Source organism: Trichoplusia ni, chromosome 4 (assembly GCF_003590095.1).
Source record: "Trichoplusia ni isolate ovarian cell line Hi5 chromosome 4, tn1, whole genome shotgun sequence".
Taxonomy (NCBI): Eukaryota; Metazoa; Arthropoda; class Insecta; order Lepidoptera; family Noctuidae; genus Trichoplusia; species Trichoplusia ni.
Window position 1 is genome coordinate 10,839,569 of NC_039481.1, and position 17,846 is coordinate 10,857,414.

Genomic DNA, 17,846 nt, shown 5'->3' on the forward strand with positions numbered 1-17,846 from the left:
GTATTATAAACTCATTACTTTATTTTGGGTTTTGCTAGGGTCCAAGGTATCAATAACTATACCTAATCGTGGTTGATGACTGACTTTTTTGAAGGGATAGTGTCAAAATAAACTTACTCGTTAAAAACGAAAGCTGATTTTTAAACATTGGATCTTGTGTAACTTACCGATTATGACCGGAATTTAAAAAAAATGCAATAAATCTATGTAAAAAAACGTATATTTTCAAAATGCATATTTACATAAATGGTACTTTGGCATGCAATTGGTCTGATTTTTCATTAAGTTTTTTTATTTTTGGAAAAACTTATCTTAGGTACATTCTGGTTTAAAATCCACTATCCCACTAAGTAGGTTCTATCTTACAAATGCCTTAAATGTAAAACATTAAAAATACATTAATAACACGTATCTATATAGAGACCTACCATTAAATGCTACATCTAATATTTTTTCTGGGTCTCTTTACTTACAAAGGCAATAATTATATTTCATTGCTTCAATTAACACTAAAGGACTATCTATTTTCTGTATCGCAATGCAATCATGAAATATAACTACGTACATAAATTATGTAGTTCGTACATATTTTGAAATGACTTCAATGTTTCATCTGGCAATTTGTATTTATGCCTGAAACTGTCGTTCCGGATTGCAAAGATATACTTTCACGTTTACATCATAAGCCTTATAACTAAGTATGTATTATTGAAGTAAAATATTTCATTACACCTACAGAGATCATACTGTTCCTACATTTTTGTACAAACAGTATACAAATGAAATTATCATTTAATATTCACTAACACTTTCATGAAAACTTACATTTTCGCTTTTCCTTTGAAAGTCAACCCTTTTTTAGTTCGACCTTTTTCACGGTCCCTGTACTCGTTTCAGTATCATTCGACGAACCTGAATTAGAATGTTCTAATTTCATTGAATCAAGTTTGCTTTTATCACTAGCTCTCTTGTTTTTTGAACTCCTATTCAAAATCGAAGGTGTTCTCATACTTTTTCTTTGCTTAACTTTAACAGCCTTTTCAGGAGGTCTGTGAATACTTTCAGTTCTATGCTGAAGTTTATTTAAACCGAAGTTCGGTTTTATTTGGGCCGTTCTTTCCAAGTCCGTAATTTCTGGCAAAAATAAATCACTTATACACACATAATCCTCTTTCGCTTTAGGAACTAAAATACCGGGGTTTATTTTAACAGGTACTATTTCTAATTTCTTTTCAAAAATATTGTCCGGCCCCTTAGAGTCTAAAACGTCGTCCATATTTGTTGGTGAGTCAACACCTCCAACTAATTCTTGAATTAGTTTATCTTCAAACTCTTCGTCAATGTCATCATCATCATCATCGTCATCAGAGCAGAATGACGAAAACGATGTAACAGAGCCAGTTTGAGTATGAAAATCATCAGGCAAACGAACTCGTGTAACATTTTTTGGTATTTCTACTTGACTGGGCGAAGGTGTTATGACTATCTTCGGTTCTTGAGATGCAGGAATGTCGCTAGATGCTATTATTACTCTTGGGAACTCTCTGTCCTTCAACAATACCGTGTTTGGCTCAATTTTATTTCGTTCAAAAGAAATATTGCGTGTTACGTCATTATAAGGAGATAACGTGTCAATATTTTCATAATTTTTAACACAAGCATCTTCATTTATTTTCTTTATGTTTGATGAATCAAATGAGGATAAAGGCTTTGTATTTTTGTAGGCAAGACGTCTTTCCAAAGTTGTTGTTCTTGGAGGTGGTTGAGGCGGTACTCTTGGGCGATCATTCTGACTATCAATTGAAGAATATCCACGAAAAGATTGAAGTGAAGTTGGCTGTAGTGACAATCGCTTTTGAGCTTTTGGTAAATCTGGTAGAACTTTAGGAAAGTTTCTTTTTTTAATCGTCAAAAGCGCTTCTTCAGCAGACAGCGGATTTGTTTGCGAGTTTTCTTCTCGTGACGTAACATTTACATCGTTTCGAAATGTAACAGGTGGCAGAATGTTTGCAAGGTTAGCACACTCCATCTTTTCTAATAGTTTATCATAATTTACATCGGTTACTGGATCAGATGAGGAATGTTTGTGAGATATCATCAATGGTTTATGTTGAACTGAAAGAGTTACTACGTTAGTAAAAGTTTTTTCGTCCTTCTTAGGTTCAAAATCGTTAGTATTCTTGAAATCAGTTTCACTAGCATTTTGAATTTTATTGGAATGTAGTTCATCACCAGAATCGAAAGATTTTGTTATTTCGATTGGTTCTTGATTCAAAATGGAGTGCGTTCGGGCGGCAGGGGTCGCGTCTATTGCAACCGATACTTTTTTAGACTTAATACTTTCAGTTGCTTTACTTTTAATGGAATCGTTTGATTTACTGGTATGTTTAATACTGTTGAAAGACTGTTTATTACTTCCTATAGATGAGTGGGATCCCAGTGCTGATGTCGACGTCGTTTTTTCGGATGTCTTAGTCCTGCTGTAAGTTTTAGAAGCAAAACTTTTTGAATTTACACTGTCATTTATTTTAAGGTCGTCCTTCTTTTTCTTCGATTCTGAAAGAAGTTCCTCCGATCTCGTGAAAGGTTTAACGACGGTCATATGTTTTTCATTTAAGTCCGAGTTAGATTTACGAAGTATACCAGGAGAACAGCGATGCATCATTTCATTGGCTATCCAGTCTCGTACTTTAGTATGAGCATCTAATGTACTGGTTGATAAATGCCGTCGGAGCTTAAATCTCTCTCTAAACCCGCCCGAGTCATCAGATTTAGGAGTTTTACAAGGATCGGATTTCTTCTTATATTTTTTCGAATTGCTTTTCATTTTATTAAAACTCATCGACTTGATGACGCTGCATCCGTTTTTTAAAGTTTGCAAAGCGCTTTTGTCTTCCTTAGAGCTCTTTTGACCGATTACATCCACTTCGCCTATTTCGGCGCGCGGCTGATGAGAACTCTCGAGTGTTTGCTCCCGTATTCTGAGCTTACGTTTTTTGAAATACAATATAGAGCAAATTCCGGCGTTGACGGCGAGAAACAGAATCCCTAACGAGACTATTAGCGTTATAGTTGCGCTGGATGTTTTAACTGCCATGTTGACTTTTGGTTTAGGCGTGGTTGTAAAAGTTGTGGTTTTTTCCATTAATCCCGGAGGAACGGGATGGGAAGGTTTCACAATAGACTTAATTTCTTTGAATATAACGTTGTGATCTGGTCTGTGCACAGGTTGAGAATATGGACGTAATCTTCCGTATATTGAAGATGATGAAGAATAATGTGGGGTCTCAACTTGAGGTGTCCATATTCTTCGAACTGGATCTGTGAAAGATCAGTCATATTGTTAGAGACAAATTGAACAATAGATTATGTAACATTGATTCTATAATAAAAATGTTATTTGACTTTGATGTTTTCTCATCATCATCGGCCTAGCCTTTCAACGAGGTTGGGGTCGGCTTCCAATCTAACCGGTTTTAATTAAGTACCAGTGTTTTACAAAAAGCGACTGCCTATCTGACCTCCTCAACCCAGTTACCTGGGCGACACGATACCCCTTGGTTAGACTGGTTGTCAGACTTTTCAAGCTTCTGACTACCTGTATCTGACTGTCAAAGATGTAGGAATAACAGCCGAGACCCACAATTTAACGTGTTTTCCGAAACACGGAGGAACTCGTTATGACAAAGATGGTCACCCATCTATGGACCAACCGCGTCAAGAATAGCTTAATCTGTAATCGATTCACTTATGATTACCGCAGTTATAGCTTAGCCACGAGCTCCTCTAGAAAACATAAAAAAATCGATGTTTTCTATTAGATTAAATAAGAAATATACTTTAAGTACCTGCTGCTCTTGCACCTCCTCCTGAGTATCCTCCTCCTCCTCCTGAGTATCCTCCTCCCCCTCCTGAGTATCCTCCTCCACCTCCGGAGTATCCTCCCCCTCCTCCATTTCCTCCCCCACCAGCATTACCGCCCCCCACCGCAGTATTCCTGTGCGTTACTTTAGACTTTTGTGTAGTAGGTGAAGGAGTATACTCAAACAGCGGATCAACTACATATCTGCTCATCTTTTGAGGCAAAGTCTCAATCCAAAAGTTGGTGAAGTTGGTCCGATACGATGTATCAACTTCTGGTGGAAGATCTGTGGAATAAATAAGTTGTAGTTGGTGCTCGAAGTATCGAGTGTTGACAATGTCAATAATATTGGATAAACTTACCGAACTTCAAATACGATTGTCGGATCCCCTCATATTCTGGCCAGTCCATGTCGTAAAGGCTCCACTGTCTTTTATCCATATTGAAAAATTTTACCGGTGCTTGTGAGTTGGGAGATCTAAAAGAAAAGAAAATAAGTACATTGTTAATACGGTACATATTTCTTGTTATGCTTTTGATTTATCAACCTATACAAACTATGTATAATAAGACTTGAAGTCGTACCTTGAGAAAACATAACTAAGACAATCTGTCGTTTTTATGAAGTACCTTACTACCTATTATAGACTTACCCATATTTCACGAAATTGGTCCACATCCTCATAATGACCTCGCTTAATAACTTCTCCTGCTGTGTGTAGTCTGGGCTGAAGTGTGTGTTCGTTGACCCCAGCGGGACCCCGAACACGTACGGCAGTTCTTGACCTTGGACACTTTTGTTTAGCTGAAAAACATTTTTATAACATTTATTTGGTTTGAAACAGTAAAATATAGTCATCTGTTTATTTCCAATATTGTTTTTGTCAGCCAGTAGTATTGACGTATTTATACTAAAGAAATTTGTTGAAAAACTTTAACTTTTGGTGAAGTGGCTAGTGACCCTGACTGCTATACTAGAGGTGGTGGGTTCGATTCCCACCTAGGACAAAATAATGTTTGTGTAATGAGCATGATCATTTGTTCTAAGTCTCGGCGTAACTTATTCATATTTTGTTTGTATTTAAAAATAAATAAGTTGTATTATATAGTACTCATAATAATATATGAGCTTTGCTTAGCTTTTACGCTAGATGCCGTTATGCGAAAGTTGTGGAATATTATATTATATTATACTGCTTCCAGACTGTACTGCCTATATGTATGTATGTCCTTCCCGCTGAGAAAACGGTACCTTACATTTAATTTACATGGGTTTTTGGAGTAAAGGCTTGATATACATCTTGCAATATAAAGTTAGTAAGAAACTGCATCTTCGTGGCAACATTTAGTAACACCTGACCCACATCTTCAGTTGTTTACGAGGCCAGTATTAAACTAATTTCTAACTTCATCTCGGTATATTCTAAGTTATATCATTCTTATGCTTCTAAAAATTACCACAAATTTTAGTATTTACCGAAGGAACTAGCTTCATTCACATGTATATATTTAAATGCAAGTTTTTTATGGCGTCACTTTTCTAGTAATAAAAACTTCTACGAACTTATTTAGCTGAAATGAAATTTATGTATGATATTTATTCTCATCATAAAAATCGGCGGTGCATTAATTTGAGTGAAATCATGTCTCATTTTTATTACTTTCGCACCTGTTGCAATCAAAGCTATTTCAAAGTCCATTTTATTATGAAAGTTAAAAGTTTTAATATTTCCCCAGCATTGTGTGCTGCATTAAGGTACTTGTTTCTTTAAAACACATCTATACTTAATATATAAAGCTGAAGAGTTTGTTTGTTTGAACGCGCTAATCTGAGGAACTACCTACTGATTCAAATTGAAAAAATCTTTTTGTGTTGAATAAACCATTCATCGAGGAAGGTTTTAGGTTATACCTATACTATCACGCTGCGACTAATAGGAGCGAAGATACAATGGAAAATGTGGAAAAAAACAGAAAGAATTATTCATCTTCGAGAGCTTCCGTTCAAAAATTCCTAATTTATTTTTTGTAACTAGGAGGACGAAGTCGCGGGCAACAGCTAGTTTAAAATATAATTGAACTTAGAATTTGTAAAGAATGCTGGTTATAAACTGCGATTCTTCATTAATTAATCGTTGTTTTTAAGAAGATACACATATTTTTGTTCTTGAAAAATAAGGGACCTTTATAATTTTTTAAAGTTTCAAAGCGCATGATTCTCTAGATTAAAATAAAAACGACAAAATTTTATATTTTTTTGTTGTGGTAGTCAGATAAGCAGTTGTTTAATGTCGTAAAGGAAATTAAAGTAAGTCCGCTTAAACTGGCTTCTTTATACTTGTAGATTGGAAAAAGGCCTAACAGAAGAATTATTTCCCTCGCGTGCACCAAAATGCAATTTTCATTGCGGTTGTATTTTGTTCTGAGGTATTTCTTAATTTCCTACATACGACCCTCGATGTACCGAACATTTTTCAACATATACGAACGGACGTAGGCAGAATATACTCTCTCCAAAAATCCTCGTGTTTCGTCCCACAATTAATCTTTAGAGCAGGCTACATGGATGTTTTTGTTAGACCAGGTTGCGACAACAACATGATGTAGTGTATTTTCACCTGACAAAACCCTTTCAACACGACCTACCTTTTCAGAAGCGTAATGTTTTCCTTAATCACGATTTACTACGCCCGTAGGATTCGAGGTGTTGCATGCCTCTCTGTTACACAACCTTTTCTAAATGACTGCTTTAAAAAATGTGTTTTATAAACGTCATTAAATTGACGGTTTTACATATAGGTTCGCATAGTGAGTTCGTATTTAATAATTGAATACTGTATAAAATTCAATGTTATAACTGTTTAACTCTAAGTGTCTTAACTTCGTGTTTAATATTTTTCTACTTTTAACATTTTTACAGACAACTATAACTTAACTTAATCTCTAAACAGTATAAGACATATTATGATGCAATTAATAAATTGAAATTCTTTTAGTGATCTAAAGCAAGTTGTATCTGTGATCTTAATTTTTTCACAGAAGTATGTGTATTTATTTGCAGCCATTTTAAAATTATCATTTACTTAAAAATGATATATAACGTTATTTAGGTTTCAATACTTACAGCAGCATAATCAGAGCTGATGGAGTTATGGCCAAAGACATAGAAATAGGACTGCCTGTTGGCCTTGGACTGGTAGTTGGCGAAGCGGATGACAGGGGCCAATGTGCGAGCATCGCTGAACATGTTCAGTATGACGTCCCGGTTGGTCTCCACATTCCAGCGCTGAGGGTCTAGTTTAGATGGGGAGTATCTGGAAATGAAAAAAAACTTTTGGTCAATAAACGAAAGTAAAGGGTCTTTATGTAATGGACAAATAAACTGGTAATAAACAGATTTTTAAGACTGATAGAAGTATCATTGATACATGATACTTCTATCAGTATCAATGATACTTGAATATTTTTACAAAATTTGTAATTACATTTCAATGGCTAGTTTATCATACTTGTTGATAAACAAGCCATTGAAATGTAGTTGGGCGTTGTAGACAGAAAAAAATGTTTAAGCGCATAACTCAAACCATTTCGTCAAGTTACTCATATTACTATAATCCATACAGACCTAAATGGAAAACACTCTAAATTTTTCTCCCTTTCTCATGCAGAAAACTTGAACCAAGATAATTAGAAATAAATGAGCTTACTCTTTCAATATTGCCTTCAAAGCTTCATCCTCAGCGCCTTCAAAGATGATTTTAGCGAACTTCTTAATGAAGTCATCTCTCTGGTTCTCCAGGACTCCATGCTCTAGTTCAATGACACCAAAGTCGTGGTACCTCTCCATTTCTGTGACTCCACTTAGAAGCTGATACCTAATGGAAAATACTTTTAATATTGTTGCGTGGTAGTAAGGAGGTTTGATAAACTCAGCTCTTTTAAGCGGATTAATCAGTATTACGCTTTAATAGGAGATACAAACACTTTCTTGATAAATAGGTAACTTTGCTTAAAAAAAACAAGATGACTTCAAGGTAAACCAGTGAGGTAATGGCTAGTTTGAGGTACACTAATAAGGATAAGGAGTATCAAATAACAATCCAAATTTTCAATCGAAGTCGATTGTTTTTGGTTAATTAGAAGTTTGTAGATCTGTTTTTCCCTATTTCAGTTATTTTTGGAAGAATTTTTTTTAGATTTCCTGGAAATTAACTTGCTTTTATGCGTTTGACTGTCGTACTGTCATGGTCTTAATAACTCCCGCCTAGTTTTAGTTTTTCGTTAAAAGACTTTAGCAACACTAACAAAAAATAACCACACTTCTCACCTAAAGTACACTATAGATAAATATTATGATAAAATCTATTCAAAATTGTTTTATTAAAATCATTTTCGGTATCAGACTAGACGTACTTCACCCGTCCTTTAAAGATCGATACACACGACTAGATAAACACTCAACATACACATATAACTCTTTACATCCAAGTGTCTGTGAGAAGTGTAAACGCACCAAGCTCACATAAAAGAACGTCATTAGAGAGATGTTTTTACTGCGTGTTTTATATGGAAAGCATAGACGTGACAATGTGGATCTGTTTGTGGGAATTTTATCTGGGCTATGCTTAGAAGCTTGTAAAGGTTTATGCAAAGCTATTAAGAATTTTTAAAGGTCCCAGCAGCAGTTTGTAACTGGTATCATTGTTTTTTGGTATTTTGCTTGTTCGCTATTTTCAATTAAAACAAGAGACTGTAAAAGTATTTGGACTCACCAACGACATCGGGAATTTGTGGGTAAAATAATTATAAGTAGTATGAGAGGTGTGGTTACGAAATGGAGAGTTTGCGACCACAAATTGCGATGACAACGACAGTTCGGCCGAAAATGGATCAACAAAAAAGGACTGTCGCCAAAAAACTTCATTAATCTATAATCGTAATATTGATTTAGATCCAAACAGTATTAAAGAATAACTTATTCTCTTCGAGCATAACTTAGACCATACAGTACGATATACAAACAATGACTAACAGAACTAAGGCCATCAATATCTGCCCGAAAATAACGTGTTCTTTGATCAATTCTTGGGCAAAACGCCTCTTGGCTACCATTGCGATACTATGTTGCCTTGGATTATGTACTAAATTATGAGTGAGATTTACCTCTTGTTATAAAATATTTGAAAATAATTAGGCGATTCTACAAGTTGGTTCAGTATTGCATTTACCAGAAGGCTATGAAAACAAATTTCACATTAGAATGGCATTCCATTTTGACAAGTGAGTAAAAGACTTTCTCCATCGTCACCGTTTGGAGGAAAGTGTTTTGTCTCCAGGCATACATGATACATACATTAATGAGGTTACATTTACTTGAGTATATTATACAGAAAAATTTTTACTAAAGATATAAATGAAAGAGGTCTTTACTTACTTGCTCAATAGGTTGGGGTACGACTCCATAGTTTTCGCTGGTTCACTTGGTATGAACGAACCCGCGACTACTGGTCCCAACGGAGTCTCGAACTCTCTAGCCAGTATCTGCACCTTCTTTATTTCTGACAATCTGTAAATACATTTTAAGATTAATATAAACATTGTAATTAACTAAACTTTCAACTCATAAACCGCGCGTTTTTACTAAATGAGAGGTTAGAATAATATTTTTTTTTCAACTTGATATACCAATCAATCAAAATCAAAATTAAAACTGTGAATCAAAATTAACCCCCAACCCAAAAAGAAGGGAAGATTTAAGCTTGATGTATCTATCTGTCGGTCTATTTGTGGCTTCATAGCTCCCGCACAAATTGAGCAATTTAATTGGTAATTTAATTTGTTTGGTAAAGTTGAATTATGAGTGTTCTTAGATATCTTTGATATAAATCGGTCAAGTCGTTCAAAAGTTGCGGGATTTTTTTTCTTTCGGGGGTTTCTTAGTAAGCCTTTTTTTAAGCACTTTCGAAGGGTAAATTATAAATGACTCTAGTTAACAAATGTACTAGACAATTTCCAAACTGCATTTTGCCCAAATAAATCTGTTACCAGAAACATTCAACCAGTACAGACGATACATATTTCATCGACTTTAAAAAAATCTATAAACGTTAAAAGCTTTTAACACTCAACATGGGGAATATAACTGCTCAATGGTGAACACTCACCGGCTTTATTGTTCGTTTAAGTTTAAATACCTCTTATAAAGTTATTCCGATAAGAATGGAATGCTTCTAATGTTGAATACTTCTTAAGAACATGAACTTTGTCATTTTGTGAGTGATACTACAGAAGTTAAATTAATTTCTATCTTTGTACTGTGACAGTATTGTTTCTGTTCCAGCTCTTCGTTTATTGTAATTTGTATTAATTAGAAAATCGACTCGGTTCAGTAAAATAATTCAAGTGTTCTTTTTAAAAGGAGTCGAATAAATTTTGATTCAATATTACTTTATGGTAAAGAATTTTATTGATATTTATAGCAGAATCTAAATAACCAACTTGCGAGTAATTCAAATCAGTACTCTTTACATAATAACATGATAATATGAAGATTTTGATCTTAATGTGGTTAATTATTATTGCTCAATATATTTTATAAATAAATACTAGCTGAATGTGATAAAATTTTTATGCCATATAAATTAATTATTGAGGAATTTCGGGTGTAGAAAACAGTACATAAAAATAAACTAAAAAATATAGGGGTGGACAACACTTATCCGATTCTCAGTATGGAAAAACATTATAATCTATCATTCTAAACTAACCCTTAGACTTGAGAATTTTATAAACAAGATTACTAACACACACACAGCATCATATTTTGATTTGATAAAATTCTCCATTCGCTTTTCTATAAGTTAAGGAAACTGTTTGGTGATTCAGGGCCAATATTAAATCCGATAACATTGTAGCCGACCATAAAATAGTAACTGCGTATTTTACTCAATATGTCGTTTCAATCCTAGCTGACGGAGATCGTTTCAGAGACCGATCCAGTTTCAAAGTAGACGCTAGTTTAGAGCGAGTGAAATCGCTTTAAACTTACATAGTTTGAACTTAAATGATTGCAATTTTCTTAGCTTCTTCATAGATGCAAAGATTAGGCTAAACCTGGTTTAGGTCGTTGTCGTTTGTCGGTTTTATGAATGGATTTGATGACACAGGGTACAGGTTCGATAACAACGCACTCAATGTACAAATGTGTTTTTTCAGACAAGACGTGTTTTCTTTCAGGCAAGACGCTAACTTATAGGAAAATATTATGAGGAAACCTGGATTCAAATTATTGAATTCTGAAATCGCCATCCCGCATTGAGGTAGCGTGGTGATCACTGCTTTTAAACCTTCCCTATACGGGGAAAGACCTTTATCCATCAGTAGGAATTATGTCTCAACTATATATACTAAACTCATAGAAAAGTTATTCTGTGTGTAGTGTATCTAAAATAATAATAAATGAACGTTATGTATATTGACTTACGGTTTCTTTTGCAAACAGGCCATCATGTTCTTGGAGGTAGGGTTGCATCCTAAACTCTGTGCGACTTGTAACGTGTAGGGTGTCGGATCTTTTGTCATCGCCCAGTCTGACAACGCCGACCCTGACATTAAAATCGCTCGGTGAAATAGGCCTGAAATTAAAGAAACATAAATACATGCATAGTATGTCTTATAGGGTTATTAGCAATTTAATTTATTTAAAAAATAAGTACACAATTTTCTCGTGACTTGAACATTTGAAAGAGTATGGCATATACCGCGATCCGCAATCAAAAACTAAGACCGCGTTCCCGTTATAAATAAGATTTTACGATTTTATAAAATAGCATTTACACTGGTTGTCCATAAAACTGTTAAAAGTTTATATCCTTGAAAAGAACAAAAAAAAATAAGTGATCATTTATCAGACTTCTGTTTTTTATTGACACAGTGCTATATCATAGCATGTAGGAAGGATCAAAGAAAACAGGAAGGAAAATCCATACGGCGAGAATAAATTTGACGTGTGTAATGGACGGTATACGATGGGAGAGTCGCATCTGATATGTTATAAGGCAGGATTGTGAAAACGTGACACGATGACATTGAAAATGTAAGAGAAACCAGGTTTTTTTTATGTTATATCTAAAATATCTATTTCTGGGTTAATTAGAGGTTTTAGAAAAAAATGTAAAGATTTAGAAGAGGCCTTTGGCGTCTTGTACCAGAATTTAACTTGTTTAAGTTTTTGTCCACATATCACTTAATCCGTATTATACTCTGCAATTCAATTGAAACCAAATCAATCATTATTGATACATTTGGCAAAAAATCCAGCTAAATTCAGTTTATAATTCAATAAAATGTGCCTGTTCAAAGATTGCACTGAAGTTAGTATTTTTAATAACTGCTCCATTAAAATTAAAATAATATTGATTTAATTGCAAGAAACGTGTCTTTTGTGAAAGAAATAGTCGCGGTTTACTATGAAGTCTGATTTCAGTAGTAATTAATCAACAGCCTACCTGAAACCGCCATCCAATGTAGCCTTCAGGTACTTACCGTTGGAAATAGGAGACAGCATCAGAAAGTTAACGCAAGCAGCTCCAGTTCCATGGCCCATCAAAGTTACAGAGTTCGGATCCCCGTTCAGATCTTCAATGTTATCTTTGATCCACTGTAGCGCCGCTAATTGATCTAACAGACCATTGTTGCCGTAAACATGCTCTGTTAGACTTGGTTTCATGAAACCTGTAAAATAACAAATCAGATATTTTAATAAATTTGCAATCTTTAACTTTCGTTCTAGGGTCAAATTTTTAATAGATTTTTGATTCATCAGTTCTATGGTGGTTATTGAATTGGATACTAATACATAAATAATTACGGGAAATCTAGGGTTGATAAACTAAGATTAAATCGGTGTGTAAGTGATACGGTATTAGTAACAGTCAATGGCAACTATCTTACTTTATCAGCTCCAACAAGAAAAGCAAAGAGATCAATTGAGAAAGAGTGAAGGATTTAGATATTGCTTAAACAATCATTCACTCACCAAGAATTCCCAATCTGAAGTTGACAGTGATGACCATGACATTCCCGTAGGATGTCAACATTCTGCCATCGTATGGGTTCCCGGAACTCCACTCGAAAGAGTCGCCGTGGATAAACACTAGCACGGGAAACTTCTTCGTCTTTTGTTCTGAGGATGAAAACAAACAATTGAACATCGAACTAATGAACATTATGGAAAAGATGTCTTATTATGGCTGGAGTATATGAAGAAAGTTTTAAACGCGGAATAGCAAGTCTTTGACATATCACCTATACACCGTGATTTTTTAGTCGTCTTACAAAAGCAGCCCAGTTCATGTATCCAATGACTAGAACACGTTCATGATAAAAAATAGGTATTTATGAGATTTGAATAAATTTAAAATGCAATTTTTATTCAATATTATGATGCAATTCGTAGCTTTTTAGAAACACAGCTCTGTTGCGAGCGCGGTCCGAGCCTTGTAACAATGGTGAGGGGCACGGGCGGCGGCGCTTTATCATTTTTAAGAGTATATTTCAGATTTGTCTTGTTTAATTTTTCTTCGTACTTATTATCTTAGTTGATGATAAAAAATAATAATCGCGCCTAGGGGTATTTTACGTCGGATACATGAATCACTGTGTATAAACAGTTGGAGATCAAACTTAAGAACATGCCTCCGAAAACTGTAGTATTAACGTAGTCATAAATAGCCCTTGTGACTACACAAAAGAAAAATGAGGCATTGTCACTGATCTAAAGATGAATCAGATAAAAGCTATGAGTTATATGGCTTTAGTCGCTATTTACGAAGGACCTAATTGAAAATGAAATGGCAAAAACATTATTTGCATTTTGTAAAGCAGACACAGAATGAAACGCTTTTAAGTAACGATGCTTACAAGAATCTAAAAAGTCTTCTAATGGACAATAAAGAAAATGCATTTCATTTAACCCTTATAAAAGATAAAAGCGTATGCTTAAATATTTTAGTAAAAAAAAAACAAAATTCCCACTGTAATTTTCCCTTAAAAAGCTAATCTTTATTTATTTGATAATCTCCCCTCCGAGTGGATGAAAAGGGAAAAAAGCATCATTAATTGTAAATTCATTTAGCTCTTGGAATTTCAACTTTAATATAATAATGTAAGGTTGATATTGTTTTGTAATTGATAATATTTTTGTCCTTGGTTAATGTAATCATTGCAAAGATCAAAGGAGCCTTTCCACAAATCAATCCTGTCTTACCTTTCCGTTCGCAACTATTGTTATCTCCGTTGTTGTTTATACCAGATTGAGTATAGGAGATGTTTAATTAAAGAAATGTGTTAGGATGAGAAAATGTGTACAGACGAAACCGGACCAAAATATCTGAGTCTTAAATAGCTACACATAATGTGTAAATATCTATAACAGCTACAAGTGTACTTCCTATTTCTTATATCATGAGAATTATGGGAGACGCACTAATGAATGGGGGATTTTACAAACATTCAAGTCACAAGCACAAAGTCGGACTGAGTCCCAGACCAAGGTATTAGCCTAGACCTCTCTATTTTTCTTTGTAGCCATTTTATAACCGATGGTAAAATGAGAAAACATAAAAGTAACTTAAAACTTTTATGTTTTGTCATTTTACCATCGTTACAACAAAAATGTGTACTTACAACAAAAATCTTAAAATTTCAGGACGGATAGCCGAGTAGCAGATGCGTGACGTGTCGCGGGTTCCATCCCCACGTAATACAACACTTGGAAGAAGCATTTTTGTGATCCGCAATTGCTTATTTCAAGACCGGGTGTCATATAAGACACCCGGTGGGATACAAGGATCGATTTCTGTTGGAGTGTTTCTTTTTTAACAACAATACATATAACTTCTGCTTGATGAACTATAATAATATTAATAGTTCATCAAGCTGAAGTCCAGTTATTTTACAATTTGAAAATAATATTTAATTGTTAAAAGTTGGTTATGACGATGCATACAAACTTTAGTTTCTTTATGTTTTACTTGCTTTACAAATACCCAAGAACGTCTAGTAAGTAATGCAACTTAGATTACAAAAAAACTGTATAACATTTTTCTTCCTCATTCATTTAATATTTCGCTCCATAACAACACCGAATTAACCACCTCGAAACTTTTACATAAACGTTATAAAAGTTTTTGGGTCTAACGCATTAAAATTTCTGAAAGTTCAAACATGACCCAGCAAATTGCTGACTCATAATTTATTACTTCGGGCTTAAAATTACGATACTTGTAACGCCATCTAGTTTTATATTTGTAAACGAAGTGGGATGTTAGGAATCTACTGAAGAGAAGCTGTGAGTTGCATGAAACTGTACGTAGGAACAGCATGAACTATGTAGTTCGGGGTTTTGTTCATAGATGGCAGTGTGAAAGTGAAATTGCGTTCTGTTTTTCAGGCATGAATGAATTCAGAATTAGTTCAATTTAAAAATATATTTAGTACCAGACGCTCAACATTTCTTTATTTCCAGCTTTAGTGTGTTGTAATAATTTAAATTGAGAGACAGCTGAAACTGTGAAACTAATCCAAAAAGTTCAATAGGAAAAGAAAACAATAACAAACGGACTTTATACACGAGAAACATTTGGCTTTTAAACAGCGGTAAAAATTCTGTTTGATTTAAACAATGATTATTATGTATTAACATTTTCTTTTTTTAAATAAAACATGTCAAAGACAACCTAATGCCTGAGTCATTCTCTAGCGGTCAACTATAATAAAATTAGCGTAAACTCCAATAACTTCTGTTCCATTTCTATCCGTTCGGCACTCAAAATCATAAAATTAAAACACGAATATCTATTACATCTTTCATAGCATTCCATCCCATTAAATTAAAACAGGTGTCAACAAATAATAACTTCAACGGTAATTTCGAAATATGAACAACGTAGAGCAATAGCATCCCTACTAATATTATAAATGCGAAAGTAACTCGGTCTGTCTGTCTGTCTTTTACGCTTTCACGTCTAAACCACTGAACTGATTTTAATGAAATAGATTTTAATTGGCACAGAGATAGAGTTGACCTTGAGAAAGAACATAGGACAGTTTTTATCCCGGACTTTTGAAGAGTTCTTTTGGAACCGTGATATAACCGACATCGACGCGGGCGAAGCCGCGGGCGAAAAGCTATACCTAATAATTCAAAAGTTATTTAAATAGGAACCAGGCCAGTATGAAATAACATTCAAATGTTTTGCAGAGAACATTTCCACGTACATTACGGCAGAGTAGTGTAGGAGCTCGACCTAAACATAATCGGTTTAAAAAGGACATAAAATCAAGAGCATGAGTAACGCGAGCGGAAATGAGGGGAATTCTAACGTCGACCGCTTTCAGCGCGTTATTGTGCTGTGCGTCAGGCGCGCGGTTGTTATACGCGAGCTTTTTATAATTTTTATTATATTTGTGCTCAGTTTAACTTGACACGTAAATATTAAACGTAGTTTTTTTTTAATATTGTTGTCGAATTTCTTAAATTATTATATATTTTTAAACTGATCCCACATTAAATATTTTAATCCTTGTGTCTCGTAAGATTTCACATGCTGAAAGACACCTAGACTGAAAACAAGCATTCATGGATCCCAAAAACGCTTGTCATACAAGGGGATCGATTGCTCTGTGGTTTTTGGCTTGGTGACATCAACCACTCAGTTATCCGTGCAGTACATATATAGGTCTTGCTTAAAATTATCAAAAACTGTGCTTTCTGTTCAACGGAAGCTTCGGTCTAGACGAATTTCAAAACGGAAATGTTAAGTTAATTTGAACGACACTAAAAGCAAGTCGCACGTTTGCACAAGCGACAGCCATGCAGTATACGCTACTAACAAAGAGAACATAAAAGTTCAAATTGATCATTGAAGTTAATTTCACATGAATATTATTAAAAAAAGTAGAAGCTTAATCCTTAATTATTTTCGGTTTAAATTACAAAAAGCGACATACTATTTTCGGTTTAAATTACAAAAAGCGACATACAATTATAGAAATCTTCAGTATTTGTGAAAGTATAGCCGTGCAATTCACGTTTTGTATTATTTCCCTATGTTCGAACAAAACAATCGCGTAAAACAAACCGAATCCTTGAATTCCGTGTAAAAGGAATATCTCTATCCCTTTCCGACGTATCAAAATAAACAGAGGCGGAGAAGTTTCACGAATACCGCGTAAATCGTTGTGCTTTTGTTGAAATCAAAGCGCTCCGCTTTGACGAGTCGGCTTTAGCATTAGGATGTTTAATTACTTTTAGTATTAAGTAGTGGGATTAACGGCCTAAACAAATAAACGAAATAAGGATGTTTTGATTTAGAATTTGGAAATAGAAGGATTGCTTTAAGTTGTGATGTGGATTCATTTTAATAGAATTTTTGATATAAATAAATCAAAAATTCTTCTTTGTCATTTGCTCTTAGACTAACTATATCGAAGAGTCCGTTGTTATTGGATGATAATAGCTCAAATAAGTTTGTTTTATTTTAACTAAACATCCCTTGCTTTATAATATAACCGAAGTTAATTCTAACACGAAATTTCTACAGACGATTTTATTCTCCAAATCAATACAAGTATTGGCGCTGTTGGAGACCAAAATCTTCAGGTACACGAGACTATAGTCCCCACGTATACGAAGTTCCTAAGAATAAAAATAGTTAAGCGGGTTAATATAGTACTTGGTAGTAATGAGCCATCAATGTGTTATTACATATAAACTGTGATTACTGAACCTAACATTATCGTTGGAAATCTGCCAATATTTTATAATGCATGGACGCTAGGAAACTATAGGCACCGTACGAACAGCGTTCCAATCTATTATTTCAATAATTATGACTCTCAGTTTAGAATACCGAGAAATTTGTATCACACTGAAATATAGCACTTCAATAAACAGTTGACAATCCTATAACTCTTAATTTTA

At 34.3% G+C, this 17,846-nt stretch overlaps 1 protein-coding gene across 1 annotated transcript in view; it reads right to left on the reverse strand.

Annotated features, from left to right (window-relative positions):
* Positions 1 to 220: 220 nt before the first annotated feature.
* The window catches only part of LOC113492992, a 30,689-nt gene continuing 13,063 nt past the window's right edge, over positions 221 to 17,846 (reverse strand). Inside the window, exons 3-12 of the mRNA XM_026870755.1 lie at positions 12,900 to 13,046; positions 12,407 to 12,595; positions 11,346 to 11,496; positions 9,297 to 9,428; positions 7,570 to 7,737; positions 6,987 to 7,176; positions 4,516 to 4,667; positions 4,225 to 4,340; positions 3,996 to 4,148; positions 221 to 3,327 (exon numbers count right to left, since the gene is read on the reverse strand). Coding sequence (XP_026726556.1) covers positions 848 to 3,327; positions 3,996 to 4,148; positions 4,225 to 4,340; positions 4,516 to 4,667; positions 6,987 to 7,176; positions 7,570 to 7,737; positions 9,297 to 9,428; positions 11,346 to 11,496; positions 12,407 to 12,595; positions 12,900 to 13,046 — 3,878 coding nt within the window. The 3' untranslated portion in view covers positions 221 to 847. The remainder of the gene's footprint in view (positions 3,328 to 3,995; positions 4,149 to 4,224; positions 4,341 to 4,515; positions 4,668 to 6,986; positions 7,177 to 7,569; positions 7,738 to 9,296; positions 9,429 to 11,345; positions 11,497 to 12,406; positions 12,596 to 12,899; positions 13,047 to 17,846) is intronic.